Raw genomic sequence first — 15,023 nt, forward strand, 5'->3', positions numbered from 1 at the left:
TATTTTATATTTTAACTTTGAATTATAATTTTTCTTCAACAAGCATCAATTTACTTAATATTTCCCTTTTTTAATTCTCTAAAAAATAATAGAAAGTAAGCAATAGACCCTAAGAGACAAGGGAAAAATACCAAATGAATAGCAATAATTTGCATAGGTGCAACAAAACAGAAAAATGTAAAGAAAAAACCTTAGGCATAACAACAGGATGTTCTACCCTAAAACATGAGTCAAGGAACCATAAACTCCATAGAGTTCATAATCCCTATTGTGCAATATGTAAAGTTCTCATAAAGTCTTTCTTTGTAGACCAAACAAAGTCAGAGTTCATGGATCTAGGTGATCCATGAACCAATTGGAAAATTGCACGGAAATCCACAATTACAAAAATCAGGAAGAAAGGAATTTACATCCTTAGATGAAAGCCTTTGGAAGTGGTTTCCACTTGTTCCCCATTTGGTATTGTATCTCAATCAGTGGGTATTTTCCTCTCCCCTGAGGGAGGAGCTTGAATTTTGGAACTGAATAAATTGAAGGCAGGAGAGTTGAGCTGGGGCTGTCATCTTGGCTTGCAGTTCCATTTGTTGGAGCGAGTGTCCTGTGGGTGAACAGTTTGCAGTGTAAATTTTATTGCCTATTATTTCCTCAATATTCTGTGTGGATTAATTATTTCCTGAGAATTATCAATGTACCATCTTCTCCAGTACTTCCCGGACAGGGGGTATAGGATACCATGTTTTTTTGTTTGTTTGTTTGGTTGGTTGGTTGGTTGGTTTTGTTTTTTGTTATTTTCATGCTACACCCATTTGATGCCCAGGGGTTACTCCTGACTAAGCACTCAGGAATTGCCTTTGGCTTGGGGGGACCATATGGGACGCTGGGGGATCAAACCGTGGTCCTTCCTTGGCTAGCGCTTGCAAGGCAGGCATCTTACCTCTAGTGCCACCTCGCCAGCCCCACTATTCCAGCTTTTATCCTTACAATCAGTTTATTTAGGTTTTCGATTTCTCTCTCTCTCTCTTTTTATTGTAAGAGTAATTCAATTTAATGCCATTTGCAATAATCATGATCATTGTTGGTTTGCAGCAAGAAGAGTGTGTAAGGAAAGTAAAAACTCAATTTTTCTTAATTGACACATTTATTAAAAACATAGACTAATGGTCCTGTGCTTTAATGGTTGTGTTCTGGCTTCTGTAAAATAACTAGCTGTAAGAAACTCTTCAATAAATACAGATGGAAGAAAAAGATGACCAGAAATGATAAGACAGTGCCATTGCAGACGTAATTCCTTTATAATTGATATTTGTTAGAAAATGGAATTCATGGGTCGAAGCGGTAGTGCTAGGGGTAAGGTGTCTGCTTTGTCCTTGCTAGCCTAGGATGGACCGTGGTTCAATCCCCCAGCATCCCATATGGTCCCCCAAGTCAGGAGTGATTTCTGAGTGCATAGCCACAAGTAACCCTGAGCATCACCAGGTATGACCCAAAAACCAAAAAAAAAAAAAAAAAAAGAAAAGAAAATGGTATTCAACATTATTCACAATTATCCCACAATCACAGAGGCTGGTATATCACAGCCACCAGGGCCTTCTAGGATCATAATATATCTTTTCATGTTTTCCAAATACTTTTGTTGCAGCTATGAATTTCAGTTACCAAAGTCAAACTTGTTTCTTAACAAGTATGATTTTTAGGTCCATTCAAAGAGATTCTTCCATCTTTTGGGGGCATATTCATTTGCAGAGGAGGAGCAACGGTAGTTAAATTCTTCGTATCCTGCATTCACATGTGATGACCAGTCTTGAGATGCTGCCCAGTTTCTTTAAGATAAAAGGAGTAACTCGAAGCAGGGCCACATATATGAGGAAATTCCGCATGAAGGAAATTGCATCCCCGAGCATCTTCTGTTTCATCTTCTCAGGGTCCAGCCTTAGGACGAGGCCCTCAATCTGGAACATTGCGGATTGACTCTCAGGTTCCGAGTGGCCATGATCTGAGCTTCAGGCAGGCTGCCACGTGCCCGGAACCTGCCCAACCCTGTTTTTTGGTTTATTGTGGGGGGGGGCACACCTGGTTGCACTCAGGGGTTACTCTAGCTCTGCACTCAGAAATCACTTCTGGCAGGCTCCTAATATGATATGAGATGCCGGTGTTCAAACCTGAGTCGAGTTGGTCCAGTGAAGGCAAATGTCCTACCCACTGTGTTATCACTCCAGCCTCAAGGTTTTCTATTATTTTTTATTTATTTATTTACTTATTTATTTTGATTTTTGGGTCACACCAATGGTGCTCAGGGGCTACTCCTGGCTCTGCACTCAGAAATCGCCACTGGCAGACTCGGGGGACCATATGGGATGCCGGGAATCTAACCACCTTCCATCCTGGGTTGGCCACATGCAAGGCAAATACCCTACGACTGTCCTATCTCTCAGGCCCCAGTTTTCTATATTTTTATTGGTACATGTATTTTTCTTTATAAAAAGCTCTCCATTTCTTCCAGATCATTGAATTTATTGGTATATGTGTCACAGAACTCTCTTCGGATTTAATATCTGTTCTAAGTCCTCCTCTTTCCAAATTCTAATAGAATTTCAATTCCATTTATTAGAGTTTCCCCTCTTTTCTTTGTAAATATATCTAAAGGCTTATCAATTTTGTTTATATTTTTTGATAAACAAAACTATTAGTTTTTTGCTTAATTGGTCTATTATGAGATTCTATTTCTTTTAATTCTACTTTGATTTTTATTATTTCCTTTTTTTTTTATTAACTTTTAGTTTTGTTTATGCTTTTCCAGATGCCTTAAGGATAAAGTTATATAGTTCATTTCTAAATTTTCTAGTTGCTTTATATAAACCTGTGTCGCTGATAACTTGTCTCAACAATATTTTTGCTGCAACTCATACATTCTATCAGAACTGCTGCAACCCATACATCAGGGGTCTCAAACTTGCGGCCCTCCCTACAACATTTTGTGGCCACAGCAGACCTTCAAATATTGCAGTATTCGCGATTATTCGCTTACCGAATAATCACAATAAAAATCGCATTAGTAAGAAAAAATTGCATTAAACATTCGCATACTTCAAGCAGTTCCATTTGGGGTATGCAAATGTTTAATGCGATTTTTTGTAATTTTTTCTTACTAATGCAATTTTTTATTGCGAATATTCGGTAAGTGAATAATCACAAATACTTTGCACCTAGCGCAGATGTCATTTCCGCTGCTACTGCCAGCTGTCCCTTGCATTATCGGAGGTCTAAGGGAGAGAAGGGAGAGAAGTTTATTACAGAATTAGATTTTGTCATACCTTCATCATGACTTCATCAAAGCCTGCAGTGAAGAGAAAGATTGATGAGGAGCACAGACAATTTCAGGAAAAGTGGAAGACGCAGTATTTTTTTTGTTGAGCACAGGGGTATCCCTTGGATGAAACCCATTTGATCATACTGTATCATCCATCTATTTGATGTGTTGTTTGTTGGATTTTACTTGCTAAGATTTTGCAAAGGATTTTTGCACCCATATTCATTAGTGAGATTGGTCTGTAGCTTTCTTGGTAGTATCTCTCTCTGCTTTGGGAATAAATGAGATATTAGCTTCATAGAAGGTATTAAAGAGAAGTCCCATATTTTTGATGTTTTGAAAGGGTCCAAGAATCAATAGTAGTAACTATTATCTGTATGTTTGATAAAATTTACCTGTAAACCCATATACTGGACTTTTATTACAGGGGAATTTATTATTATTTCAATTTATTTACTTGTGATTGACCTGTTTAGGCTTTCTAGTTCCTACATATTTGTATTATGACTATTTTATTTACCTTTTAGTACTAAAAAAGCTCTTACTATAGTCCACACTTGATAAAGAATTTTTTCTTCTGATATCCTAATGTTTTTATTGTACTGCCTATAATTTACTGGTTAGAATATAGAATATTTGAAAAGCAAGTTACTTGGAGAACAACACCTAGAAAATATAAAGACTTGACACTTAAAATTATGCCTAACTAATTTAAATACTTTTTTCACAGTATTTTTCACAGTATAGAGTAATAATTTTGAAAAATGTGAAAGTATATCTTCATAATCATTTCTGGAGTTGTTCATAAACAAGCATACAGTGTTGAAGACAAAGTTCAATGACCCCCCGAGGTGTTATGCTTTGGGTTGGTAATAATCCCCTATTCAATATTCCACAAAACACATTCTACAATCCAACCCTACATATTATCCTACTTAAATAAGTACCATAAAATAGTGTGCCAGAACTATAGATAAAATGTAAAACATTCCACCAGCAGCATTTACAGAATTCTGCTAAATTTTAAAAGAAATGAATCATCAGTTAGTAAATTATACTTGATTTTTGGCCATTAAGACTTTTTAGAGCCCTTAAAATATCTGTGCATTTTGACTCTAAAAGTAGGATAATATTCTATTGGTATAATTTTGTAAATAATTGATTTAACAATAAATTTTCAATGCTAGTTTTCTAAAACAATGTGAATTTTTTATTTATTTATTTTTTTGGTTTTGTTTTTTTTTTTTTTTGCCACATTTACTCCTGGCTAAGCGTTCAGAAATTGCCCCTGGCTTTGGGGGACCATATGGGATGCCGGGGATCGAACCGCGGTCCTTCCTTGGCTAGCGCTTGCAAGGCAGACACCTTACCTCTAGCACCAGCTCTCTGGCCCCAACAATGTGAATTTTAGTTAATTTTATATGAATGTGTTTATCATTGATGATCAGAGGAAAATATACATAAATAAAAACACCCTATCAGTAATACACTTTATAATTCTAGTTATTACTAGCATAAAATTCCATGTTTTGTTTCTTTAGGCTCTCCTAGATGTCAATGTTAAATCCATACATGAAGTGATGTGCTCTTGTTTTTATTTTATAGGAGACATGCCTGGTGTTGCTTGGGGGCTCCAAAGCTACCCTAGAAGTGCTGGGGCAGAGGTATTACATATCTTTCATGTGTCATTAGGTTTCAGAGATCAAAATATGGCCCTTGTATTTAAGGAAACATGCACTCTACTACATATGCTATCTCTTCTGCCCTGATGTCTTTTATTCATTCATTCATTCCTTTGTTCCTTATTTTCTTTCTTCCTTCTGTCCTTTCCTTTCTTCCATCTTTGCTTCCCTCCTTCCTCTTTTTCTGTTTTGTTGTTGTTATTGTTATACCCAGAGGTGCCCAGGGATCACTTCTACCTGACCACTCAGAAATTATTCCTGACAAGCTAGGAAGACTATATCGGATTACTCGGTCTGACATGCGTATCTGCTATACCTACTATTATTCAGGCCCCTGCTGTTTTATTTTTATGCAGGTTCACTATTCTTTCCTTAACCAAATATCAACCATTGTGACATATTCTCAGATACCTTGTGCAATTCAAATTTCCACAACATTGTAAATATTTTAAAATATTACAAATTAATAATAAGACTTATTTTATTAAATCACCATGATATATGGAATTAGAAAATTGCTGATAGTTGTTTTAATCATACAATATTCAAACACACATTCCTTCACAGTGTTTATTTATGCCACCAATTTCCCCAGTCAACAGTCCCAGTCTCCCATTCCTATCCTGTCTCTAAGACAGATACTCTTCTGCTTTCTCTTTCTCTCTCTTTTCTAATTTTTTTAGGGACCATGGTCTCAAAATTCTTGAATGAGTCAGATTACTAAATTAACAAGTGCACTTTGTTTACCAGGTTCCAGATCATTCCCACCACTTAAGAACTTTTTTTCTTTTAACATCAAAATTTGCAAAGTTATTTATAATACTATTGTTTTAGGTATTTGATTTTGATTTTATAACATCAACCCCACTCAGTGTGACCTTTCTTCACCAATGTTATCAGTTTGCTATTCACCCTTAAGCATGACCCACTAGCAGGAACATACAAATTTACTTCATATTTCTTGTTACCCCCCCCTTTCAAAAAAAAAAGGCAAATAAAATTTGAAGAAAATAGGTCAACAAAACAATTTGTGATCATTTTTATTTCTCAAGATAAAAATGTCATTAGAGTCACTGTCTGAGGTTTAAATGATACCACTGGTACTCATTGAGACTTCTGTGTTACTGTTTTTTGTTCATTGAGCTTGGTGGGCTTCTGCACAACCTTTCTGTAATATTTTCTGTGCTCTTTTGGCTCATACTACTGTGAAATTTAGAGATGGTATCAAACATCCTCTTATGCATGCAACCATGACCTACAAAAACTGTGCAGCTATGCCATTTATACACTAAAGTAGGTCATGTTTGATGCCTCTGGGTAAATCTGAAAGGGTAGAAAAATATATCTCATAAAACAGAAGGTTGCAAAGTTTTCATCTCAGAGTTCTATCTACCTAAGACAATTTGATAGCATGGCACCTTGGAGCCTAACTATACTTTAAGGAGCTGGAGTGATTGATAGTGCAGCATGAAGGTACTTGCATTGCATGTGGCTGATCAGAATTTAATTCCTGGCATCACATGTGGTCCTCTATCATGCTGATGTCCAAGAGTGATCCGGGGTTCCATATACAGAAATTAAAATTGAGTACAGCCAGTTGTGGCAACTCTAAGAGAAAAAAATTCAGGTGCCTGACAGATAATATAGGAGTTGAGGATCTTGCCTTGCATATGGCTAACCCTGATTTGCTCATCTGTACCCCATGGTTCTTTGAGCCCTACTGTTTGCAACTTTCTAGAATAGAACTCTAACTGTAGTCCCACCTTTCTCCAACCACCCCTATACAAATTCTAAAATATTTTAAGTGTCCTCTAATTTTCTGTTTATTTATACTTGTGGTTTATATGCTTGTGTTTTATTTCTGCTTCCAAATCCATCTCCATTGCCATTCTTTTACATTTTTTCTGAATCCTGTTTTGTGCTCATAGATGTTCTAGAGTCAGTGATTTCTATGAAATAGCAGCTTGAGATCAGGAGATAGGACTATCTCTGATCAACGTCCTTTCTAAGTGAAGAAGATGGGGCGGAAGAGATTTTCCATAGTATTGGAAAAGACTTTAATAAAAAACTAATGAGGTAGCTTTGTGTCTTATTATCTCCACTTCAAAAATTATGCAAAGCATAATTTGTTGTTGAATCACCACTATGGTCACCAAAAATACATCTTTTTATCATGTCTGCCTTAGAGCTTTGCAGCAGCACACAGTTTTTTGCTTCCTGTGCTGCTGTGAATTTAGTTGGTTATTTGCTGCTGGCAAATCTCAGAACTAGCACTCTGCTTCTGCAGCCTACCACTCACACACAGAAGTTGGAAGATATAGGATTACACATGGCTAACTGTAGCAAATATGGAATGAGAGACAATGGGCAAATGATTTCCCTGAAATTGGACTTATTCTACATTTCACAAGAGTCCTAAAGTCTTGGCCCCTCATATTGACTGTATGCTGACCTTTCGAATTACTCTATATATTTTCTCTCCAATACCTGATACCCTGGAATGTTTTCCATATCTATTTCTGCAACTGGGGCACAAAAAAAGTTATTGATATTTATGTTGACTAAAGGTGACATCCTTCCCATTGTCCCTATATCCAAGAACTTGTCTGGTTTTGACACAGAACACACAACTGTCAAACAAGACAAAAAACAGATACAGCAAATTTCAGAGTGTACTCAGGACAGAAATAAAGGTGCAGAAGTTTGCTTAGGCCAGGACATATCTTAGAATAGAAAAACTTTAGATAGCAATAAACTGATAAACTCTGAGCTTTGATATAATTGACTTTGGTTTATATCAATGTCCCAAATGTAGATGCTTCTGCTACCATGCTTCTGAGTGACAAGAATCCTAGGAAATTGTTGACAGAACCTGGCTATTGAGACAAGTCTTCAATATCCCCCATAAGAAATAGTGGGGTGGGTCAATGTGCTATATATATATACACAAACTATACAAACATACATACATACATACATACATACATACATACATAAAATTGCCATTCAGAGTTGCTTGCCAAAGTTCTTCTGTGTACTCTTATCCTACCCAAAATTAAAATCAGAATAACCATCATCAAAAATGAGCATTCATAAAAAGAGTTCATTCAGCCACTCTAGCTCAATTAGGATATAACAAGGAAATAAAAATTAGCTTGAACTATAATAAGAAGTACAGAAAGGAATCAACTACAAACTTTTGTCCTCCAAAAAAGGATTAAAATCCTCTTTCTCTGGTTGTGGTTGGTTGTAGTTCCAAGATGAGCAAATCTACTTGCAGGGAGCAAGGAAAGAAATCCAGGTTCTTTGGTCTCTAGCACCATCCTAACAGTTAGCAAATTTCTCACATTCCTAACAAGGCAGCCCTGTTGACCCAATGTCATTTTCACCTGTTAGTATTTCATTGCAGGTAGGTGACGAGTTTTTCTATAGGAAAGTGGATTCCTTCATCTTGAAATTCTGATATCTCATTAGCAAAAATTTGATGGCATACTCAACCAGATTTCTGCTTGGAATCCACAGAGCTGTCTTAGACAAATACTGAGCTGTAAGAATCACTGAATCTTCCATGGTATCCATGACCCACATGTTACTTGAGTTATGAAAGGTGCTTCCAGCCAGTCAATGGTGTCAGGTAAAGGATCCACTTCACCAAATTAAGTTTGTTTCCCTATATATAGCAGAAGCACCAAACTATTACCACAGGAAAATCTGGTTCAAGAGTTTATTAGAACAAATTCTTTGCAAGACTCAGATCATTATCTGAACACAGAACATAATAAGGTCGCTATCATTAACACTCCTCTTTTGGGATTACTGGCTTCCATGACAAAAATTTACACACTAGAGAAGTTCTTTGAAGTTCAAAAGAGGACAAATCAATAACTGATCTAATGAAACTGCCTCATACCTTTTAGATTATATCTCTATATAATGAATGTATACCATGTGTTTGATTTGCTATGATGCAATTTCTGTCCAGAAGCCAAATTGTTGACCTGAGGTTAAGCCCAACACAACACTGATTTACATGTCAGTTAAAATTCATCCAGTGATAAAATTTGATATTTTTCTGGGTGGTTCCTTCACGCTTCAATTTTCTGTCATTTTGACAATTGAATCTCATTTGCAGGGTAAGTATAAAAAAGACAAATCTACAATCTTGACATCTTCTGACATCTCTCTGGAGGTGATGAATCCCTGTTTTGTGTATAGCTCAAAATAATTGAGCAAAGGAAAGTAAATGAGATAACAGTTTTCACAGTAGCTTCAGTCTTAACAGTCTGTCAAAGCATCTTGTCAGGTTACAAAACAAAGATTTAAATCCCAAATGCAAATCATCTTTCACCCATCTGAGTAAGCCACACATTCCTCTTAAGACGCATACATGCCTGTAAAAGAGAAAGTCTCCAGTGTTGTACAGTATACCAAATTCTATAACCATATTAATAAATAAGACAAAAATATTCATATGCAAAATATAAATTACTACAGTAGAGAAAATAGTGAAAATAATATTTACATTATCATTGGGATTTAATTTGATTGACATACTACAAAAACTGTTGACCTAAATGGCAAGTCTCTAAGCTTCAGCCCTGGCACAGCTCATCTAAAATGGCAGCACATTTGTCTTTAAAGATTAAATTCTTTTTGTCTTTTTTGTTGTTGTTGTTATTTGGGGCCACACCCATTTGCCACTCAGGGGTTACTCCTGGCTATGCGCTCAGAAATTGCTCCTGGCTTGGAGGGACCATATGGGACTCCAGGGGTTGAACCACTGTACATGCTAGGCTAACTCTTGAAAGGCAACCACCTTATCTCTAGCGCCACCGCTCTGGCCCCTAGAGATTAAATTTTTTTATTTGTAATATACACAAATTGCTAAATATTTAGTGTGTCTCTTTCTATTAAAATATTATTTTATTAACTTCAATTAAAAACTAGCAAGACCTCAAGTTCCATTGATCAGTCCCAACTGGCAAAATAATAAATTATTATTAACAAACTTTGTCAGAATGTGTCTGATCTTGTATGGATCCTTTGAAGACAAACATAAAATTTATGATCATTGGTTTAAAAATAACAACTACTATATATATATATATGTGTGTGTGTGTGTGTGTGTGTGTTTTAGGCTTTTATTTAACAAATTTAATTTATAATTTACTTCCAAATTCTTAAAAGATATAATGAACAAGTTACTTACTTCACTTATTAGAATCTTCATTCCAGGGTCTAAATTATTTTATTTTGTTTCTCAAGATGCATAATCTTAGTAGAAGGTTAACTTTTAGTTTTCCGACAATTTCTAGTCCAGGATTCTTGTGGTGTTCCTTGAACTAGCTATAAAACCAATTATCCTATTTCATAATTTACTATTCTTAATATATGTAAAAATGTTATTAACACTATTATCACTACCGGTTCTCAATAAATAGATTAAAAAGAAAAAATACTGATAGATTATTCCATCATTACTTTTGCATTTTTAAAAATTTGTTAATATTCTATATCCTTTATAATATAATAAGTGGCCAGTGATAGTACAGCTGATAAGATGAATACCTTGAATGCAGATGACAACCATTCACTATCCAGCAAACCATATGGTGCCCTGACCGCACCAGGAGTTACTAAGAGCAGAGCAAGGAAAAAACCCTTAGCACCAAAAGGTATGACTAAATTATGGACAAAAAATGTTTAATCAATTATGTAACTTTTAAACATCCCTCAAGAAATTGTGACATATCAAAGCACTAATTGACTATGTAAAATAAATTTTTGAATAGCCAAATCACAGCATCAACATCACTGAATAGATGAGATCTGAACGACAAAAAACAAAACGTAAAAATGTGCCTGTCATGGTAGCAGGCATTAGGTGTGGGTGGTGCATAGGAGAGATCCTAGGAAACGGGGTGGAGAAAAGATAACACTGGTTGTAGGATTAATGCTTGAATATGGTGTGTCTAAAACTCAACTAAAATAACATCCTATTAGACCACAATGCAACAGAGATCAAGATGACTATAAAAAGATGTGGAGAAAAATCTAACACCCAGAACTAAAACAACAAGCTGCTCACAACAGCTGGATCAAAGGGGATATCAAGGAAAAAATTAAAGATTCCTTTATACAAATGACCCCTCCTAGCAATAGTGCAAACCACAAAAAGGAAAAAAAAGAGAGTGAGACTGAGAGAGAGAGAGAAAGAGAGAGAGAGAGAAGCAAACTACCTTCCCTAGAGACAGGTGAGGGTGAGGGGTATGGGGGGAATGAGAGACATTGGTAGCAGAGTTACTAGTGTACATTTTGTGACTGAAATCCAACGATGAACAATTTTTAATCATAATGCTTAAATAAAACAATTAAAAATAAAATTACAAGATAGACATAGGCTCAGAGTAAAAGGATGGAAAACAATTATACCAAGCCTATAGAAAACAAAAAAAGCTTGGATAGCCATACTTATATGAGCAAACATTGTATTCTGAAATACAGCTATAAAGAACTTTGTAAATCACAATGGTTTCAATAAATATTAATATAGAAAGAAAAAACAGTGTAAATTTCCTGACACTAATGTCCCCAGTTTCCCTCTCACTCCCCACTCCCACCTGCCTCTATAGGCCATCTATGTATTCCCCTCACTCTTTTGTTGGCAATAATTTTTTTTACTTTTTTCTTTTTTTATTTGAATAAGATCTTTATTTAATCACCACAATTACAAACATATTTGTTGTTGGGTTTCAGTCATAAAAGAACACCCCCTTTACCAATACAACATTCCTATCACTAATGCCCCCCAACTCTCTTCTACAATAAATATTTTTAATTGTTGATATAAATTCAAACTTAAAAAAGTTTTTCAAGGGCATTCTTAAAAATGTTTCTCCCCGTGGCCATTGAGTGTAAGTTGCTGGTAAGATGTTTTATTGCATTTGTGTTTGTCTTTATCTTTTCTTCTGGCTTACTTTGCATTATATGCTATCTTCCAATTTCAACTAAGTTGCAGCATATTACATGATTTCATCATTCTTTACAGTTACATACTATTCCATCGTGTGTATATATACATATTACATCTTCATAATTTGTTCATCTGTCATTGTGCAAGGGTGATTTCATGTCTTAACTATTGTACTAAGTGTAGTGATGAATAAAGGTGGGTCAACGTTGTTTTGAATTAATATATTTAAGTCCTAAGGGTAGATACAAAAAATGGAATTGCTGATTCATATCTAAGTTCAACTGTAAGGTTACTGAGAACTTTCCATGACATATTTCCCAGGGGTTGAAACAGCATTCACATCATCAGTACATTAGAGCTCCTTTCTGACACATACTCAATAGCACAGATTTTTCCTACTGTTTTTGGTATGCATCAATCTCACTGATGTGAGATATCTCATTGTTGTCTTAATTTGAACTCCCCAAGTCACAAATTATGCTGAGTACTTTTTCATGTGCCTATTGGCAAAATAATTATCTTCTGAGAATTACCTGTTCATTTCACCTCCCGAATTGTGATAGGGATTTTGAATTTTTTTTTTTTGCTTTTTTTTTTTGTGGTTTTTGGGTCACACTCGGCAGTGCTCTGAGGAAACTCCTGGCTCCATGCTCAGAAATTGCTCCTGGCAGGCATGGGGGACCATATGGGAACCCGGATTTGAACTGATGACCTTCTGCATGAAAGGCAAACACCTTACCTCCATGACATCTCTCCAGCCTTGGGATTTTAAATTTTTGTTGATATTTATGAAAACTTTTTATATCCTTGACATCAACCCTTTATTTGATATGTTGAGTGCAAATATTTTTTCAAATTAAGTTAGCAGTCTTTTAATTTTAACCCATATTTCTTCTGTCATGCAGAAACTCATTAGCTTGGTGGAGACTAATTGTTTATTTTTGTTGCTTTTGCCAGTGACATCATCAAATCATTAAAAATACCTGTGAGGTCTTAATCTTGAAGCCTTTTGCCTATGTTTACTTCAGTATACTTTATAGTTTCTCAAGGTCTTTAATCTCCCTTGCATTGACCTTTGTGCAATATCTGAGACATGAATTGAGTTTTAATTTCTTACATATCATTATCAAATTTTCCCTCACTCCTTGTTGAAGAAGCTGTCATTACTCCACTTCATGATCTGAGCTACTTTGAACTGAACTGCCCATGTGTATAATATATGCATATCTATATAATAAACTGCCCATCTATATGAAGTTTTGTACTTGGGGATTTGATCCTGACCCACTGACAAGAAAACAAAATTTTTATTTACTTTTTCTTCTGATGACTCAATAGAAGTGTGTGAAGATATCTCTCAGATATATACAGGCTGAATAATTGGTGAATGGTAAGAAAGAGGATTTCACAGGTGCTCATATATGGTAAATTTTGACTAAAAAGAGCAATAGAAAATATAAAAATATTTTATTAATTAGGCTTCTAAAATTATCCTACTTATTTAGAGATATTTAGAAAAACTATATATGATTATTTGCATTATCTCATAGTAACAAATACAATAAAAAGACTCAAGTAGGTTTTCTGTTTTAAGACTTAATTTTTTTATTTTGGGCCATACCCTGTGACACAGGGCTTACTCCTGGCTATGCACTGACAAATCACTCCTGGCTTGGAGGACCATATGGGATGCCTAGGGATCGAACCGTAGTCCATCCTGGGTCAGCCACATGCAAGGCAAATTCCCTTACGCTGCACTATCGCTCCGGCCACTCAAGTAGTTTTTTAACTAGTTATACAACATATTTCTTTTTTTTTATTTAATAATATAATTTTTATTTTGATCATAGTGGCTTACATATCGTTGACAATAATATTTTAGGTATATATTTACATAAAATCAGGGGGGATTCCCATCCCTAAATTGTCCTCCCTACTCCTCCGTTTTTGTCCTACCTCCCATTTCCTCTTCCCTCACCTCCAGGGCGTCTAGAATATGTGGTCCCCTCTGTAACTAACCTACTACTTAGGAGTCTTGCATCAGTTTGGTCTTGATGCCGCCCTTATTTCCCCCTCTAAGTGGGGGCAGGGCTAGCTAGTTCAAGTTGCGTGGTTTTGCCTGAAAAAGAAAAAATAAATAAACTGGGGGTAAGAGTCTAATACCCCGAAAATGGGCTGAATCCTTCTAGAGGTTCTCATCATCGATTTGGGAAATGAATGAGAAAAAGAAGGTGAAACACTCCACCAGTACCAAAAGAAGTGTCAAATATCCAGTGAGGACTCCAGCTATATCGATAAGCACCACAAAAAAAACAGATAAAAAAACAAAACAAACAAAAAACAAAAATAAACAAAAAAACAAACAAAAAAACACGCCGTGGTCTTGAAATAAGAAACATGGCATAGCACATATCGAAAGAAAAGAAAGGAAGAGAAAAAAAATAAGGATAATTGGGGACAACAATTTCAATAATCACATCCAAACAGAGAAATCGACCAAAATAGCTAGGTAAATAAAAATAATAATAACAATAATAAATGAAGGTAATATATATATAAATAAATAAATGTCCAAGGTTTTGTGTTTTTTTGTATTTTTGTTTTTTTCCCTCCTGCCCTGGCACAGTAAATATTGGGGTCATTTGAACAGGAATTCACTTGCCCTATGTGATATGCGGTTTCTCCGTCCTTGGAGTATACTGTCATGGGATCAGCTCTAGTCTTTGCTCAGGATCATTACTCTTCCGGTGGTGGGTGTTTTTGTTTGTTTGTTTGTTTGTTTGTTTTGTTTGTTTGTTTTTTGTTTTTTTTTTTTTGTGTGTGGAAGACTTCTGTTCTGTCCAGGGTGATACACTCAGAGCTCTGTGTTTAGAGGTCTCAGTATCTGCACAGATCCTGAGGTGGGACTTATGATGAAGTCAGTCTTTGTGGTTCTAGAGGTTCTGTTACCTCAGTGTCGTTTTAATCCATCTTCTGTGGTTGGTGACCTTGGTCTTTGCACTGAACCTAGGATAGCAACTAGGATAGCATCTTTCTTTGTGCTTCCAGAAGCCCCATTCTG

At 35.7% G+C, this 15,023-nt stretch overlaps 1 protein-coding gene across 1 annotated transcript; it reads right to left on the reverse strand.

Annotated features, from left to right (window-relative positions):
- Window positions 1–1,760: 1,760 nt before the first annotated feature.
- LOC126007301 (mitochondrial import receptor subunit TOM5 homolog) lies at window positions 1,761–1,958 on the reverse strand. The gene has a single exon (XM_049772735.1). It carries the CDS (start codon window positions 1,956–1,958, stop codon window positions 1,761–1,763), a length of 198 nt encoding a protein of 65 aa, XP_049628692.1.
- Window positions 1,959–15,023: the final 13,065 nt, after the last annotated feature.

The sequence above is a fragment of the Suncus etruscus genome, chromosome 4 (genome assembly GCF_024139225.1).
Source record: "Suncus etruscus isolate mSunEtr1 chromosome 4, mSunEtr1.pri.cur, whole genome shotgun sequence".
Classification (NCBI taxonomy): domain Eukaryota; kingdom Metazoa; phylum Chordata; class Mammalia; order Eulipotyphla; family Soricidae; genus Suncus; species Suncus etruscus.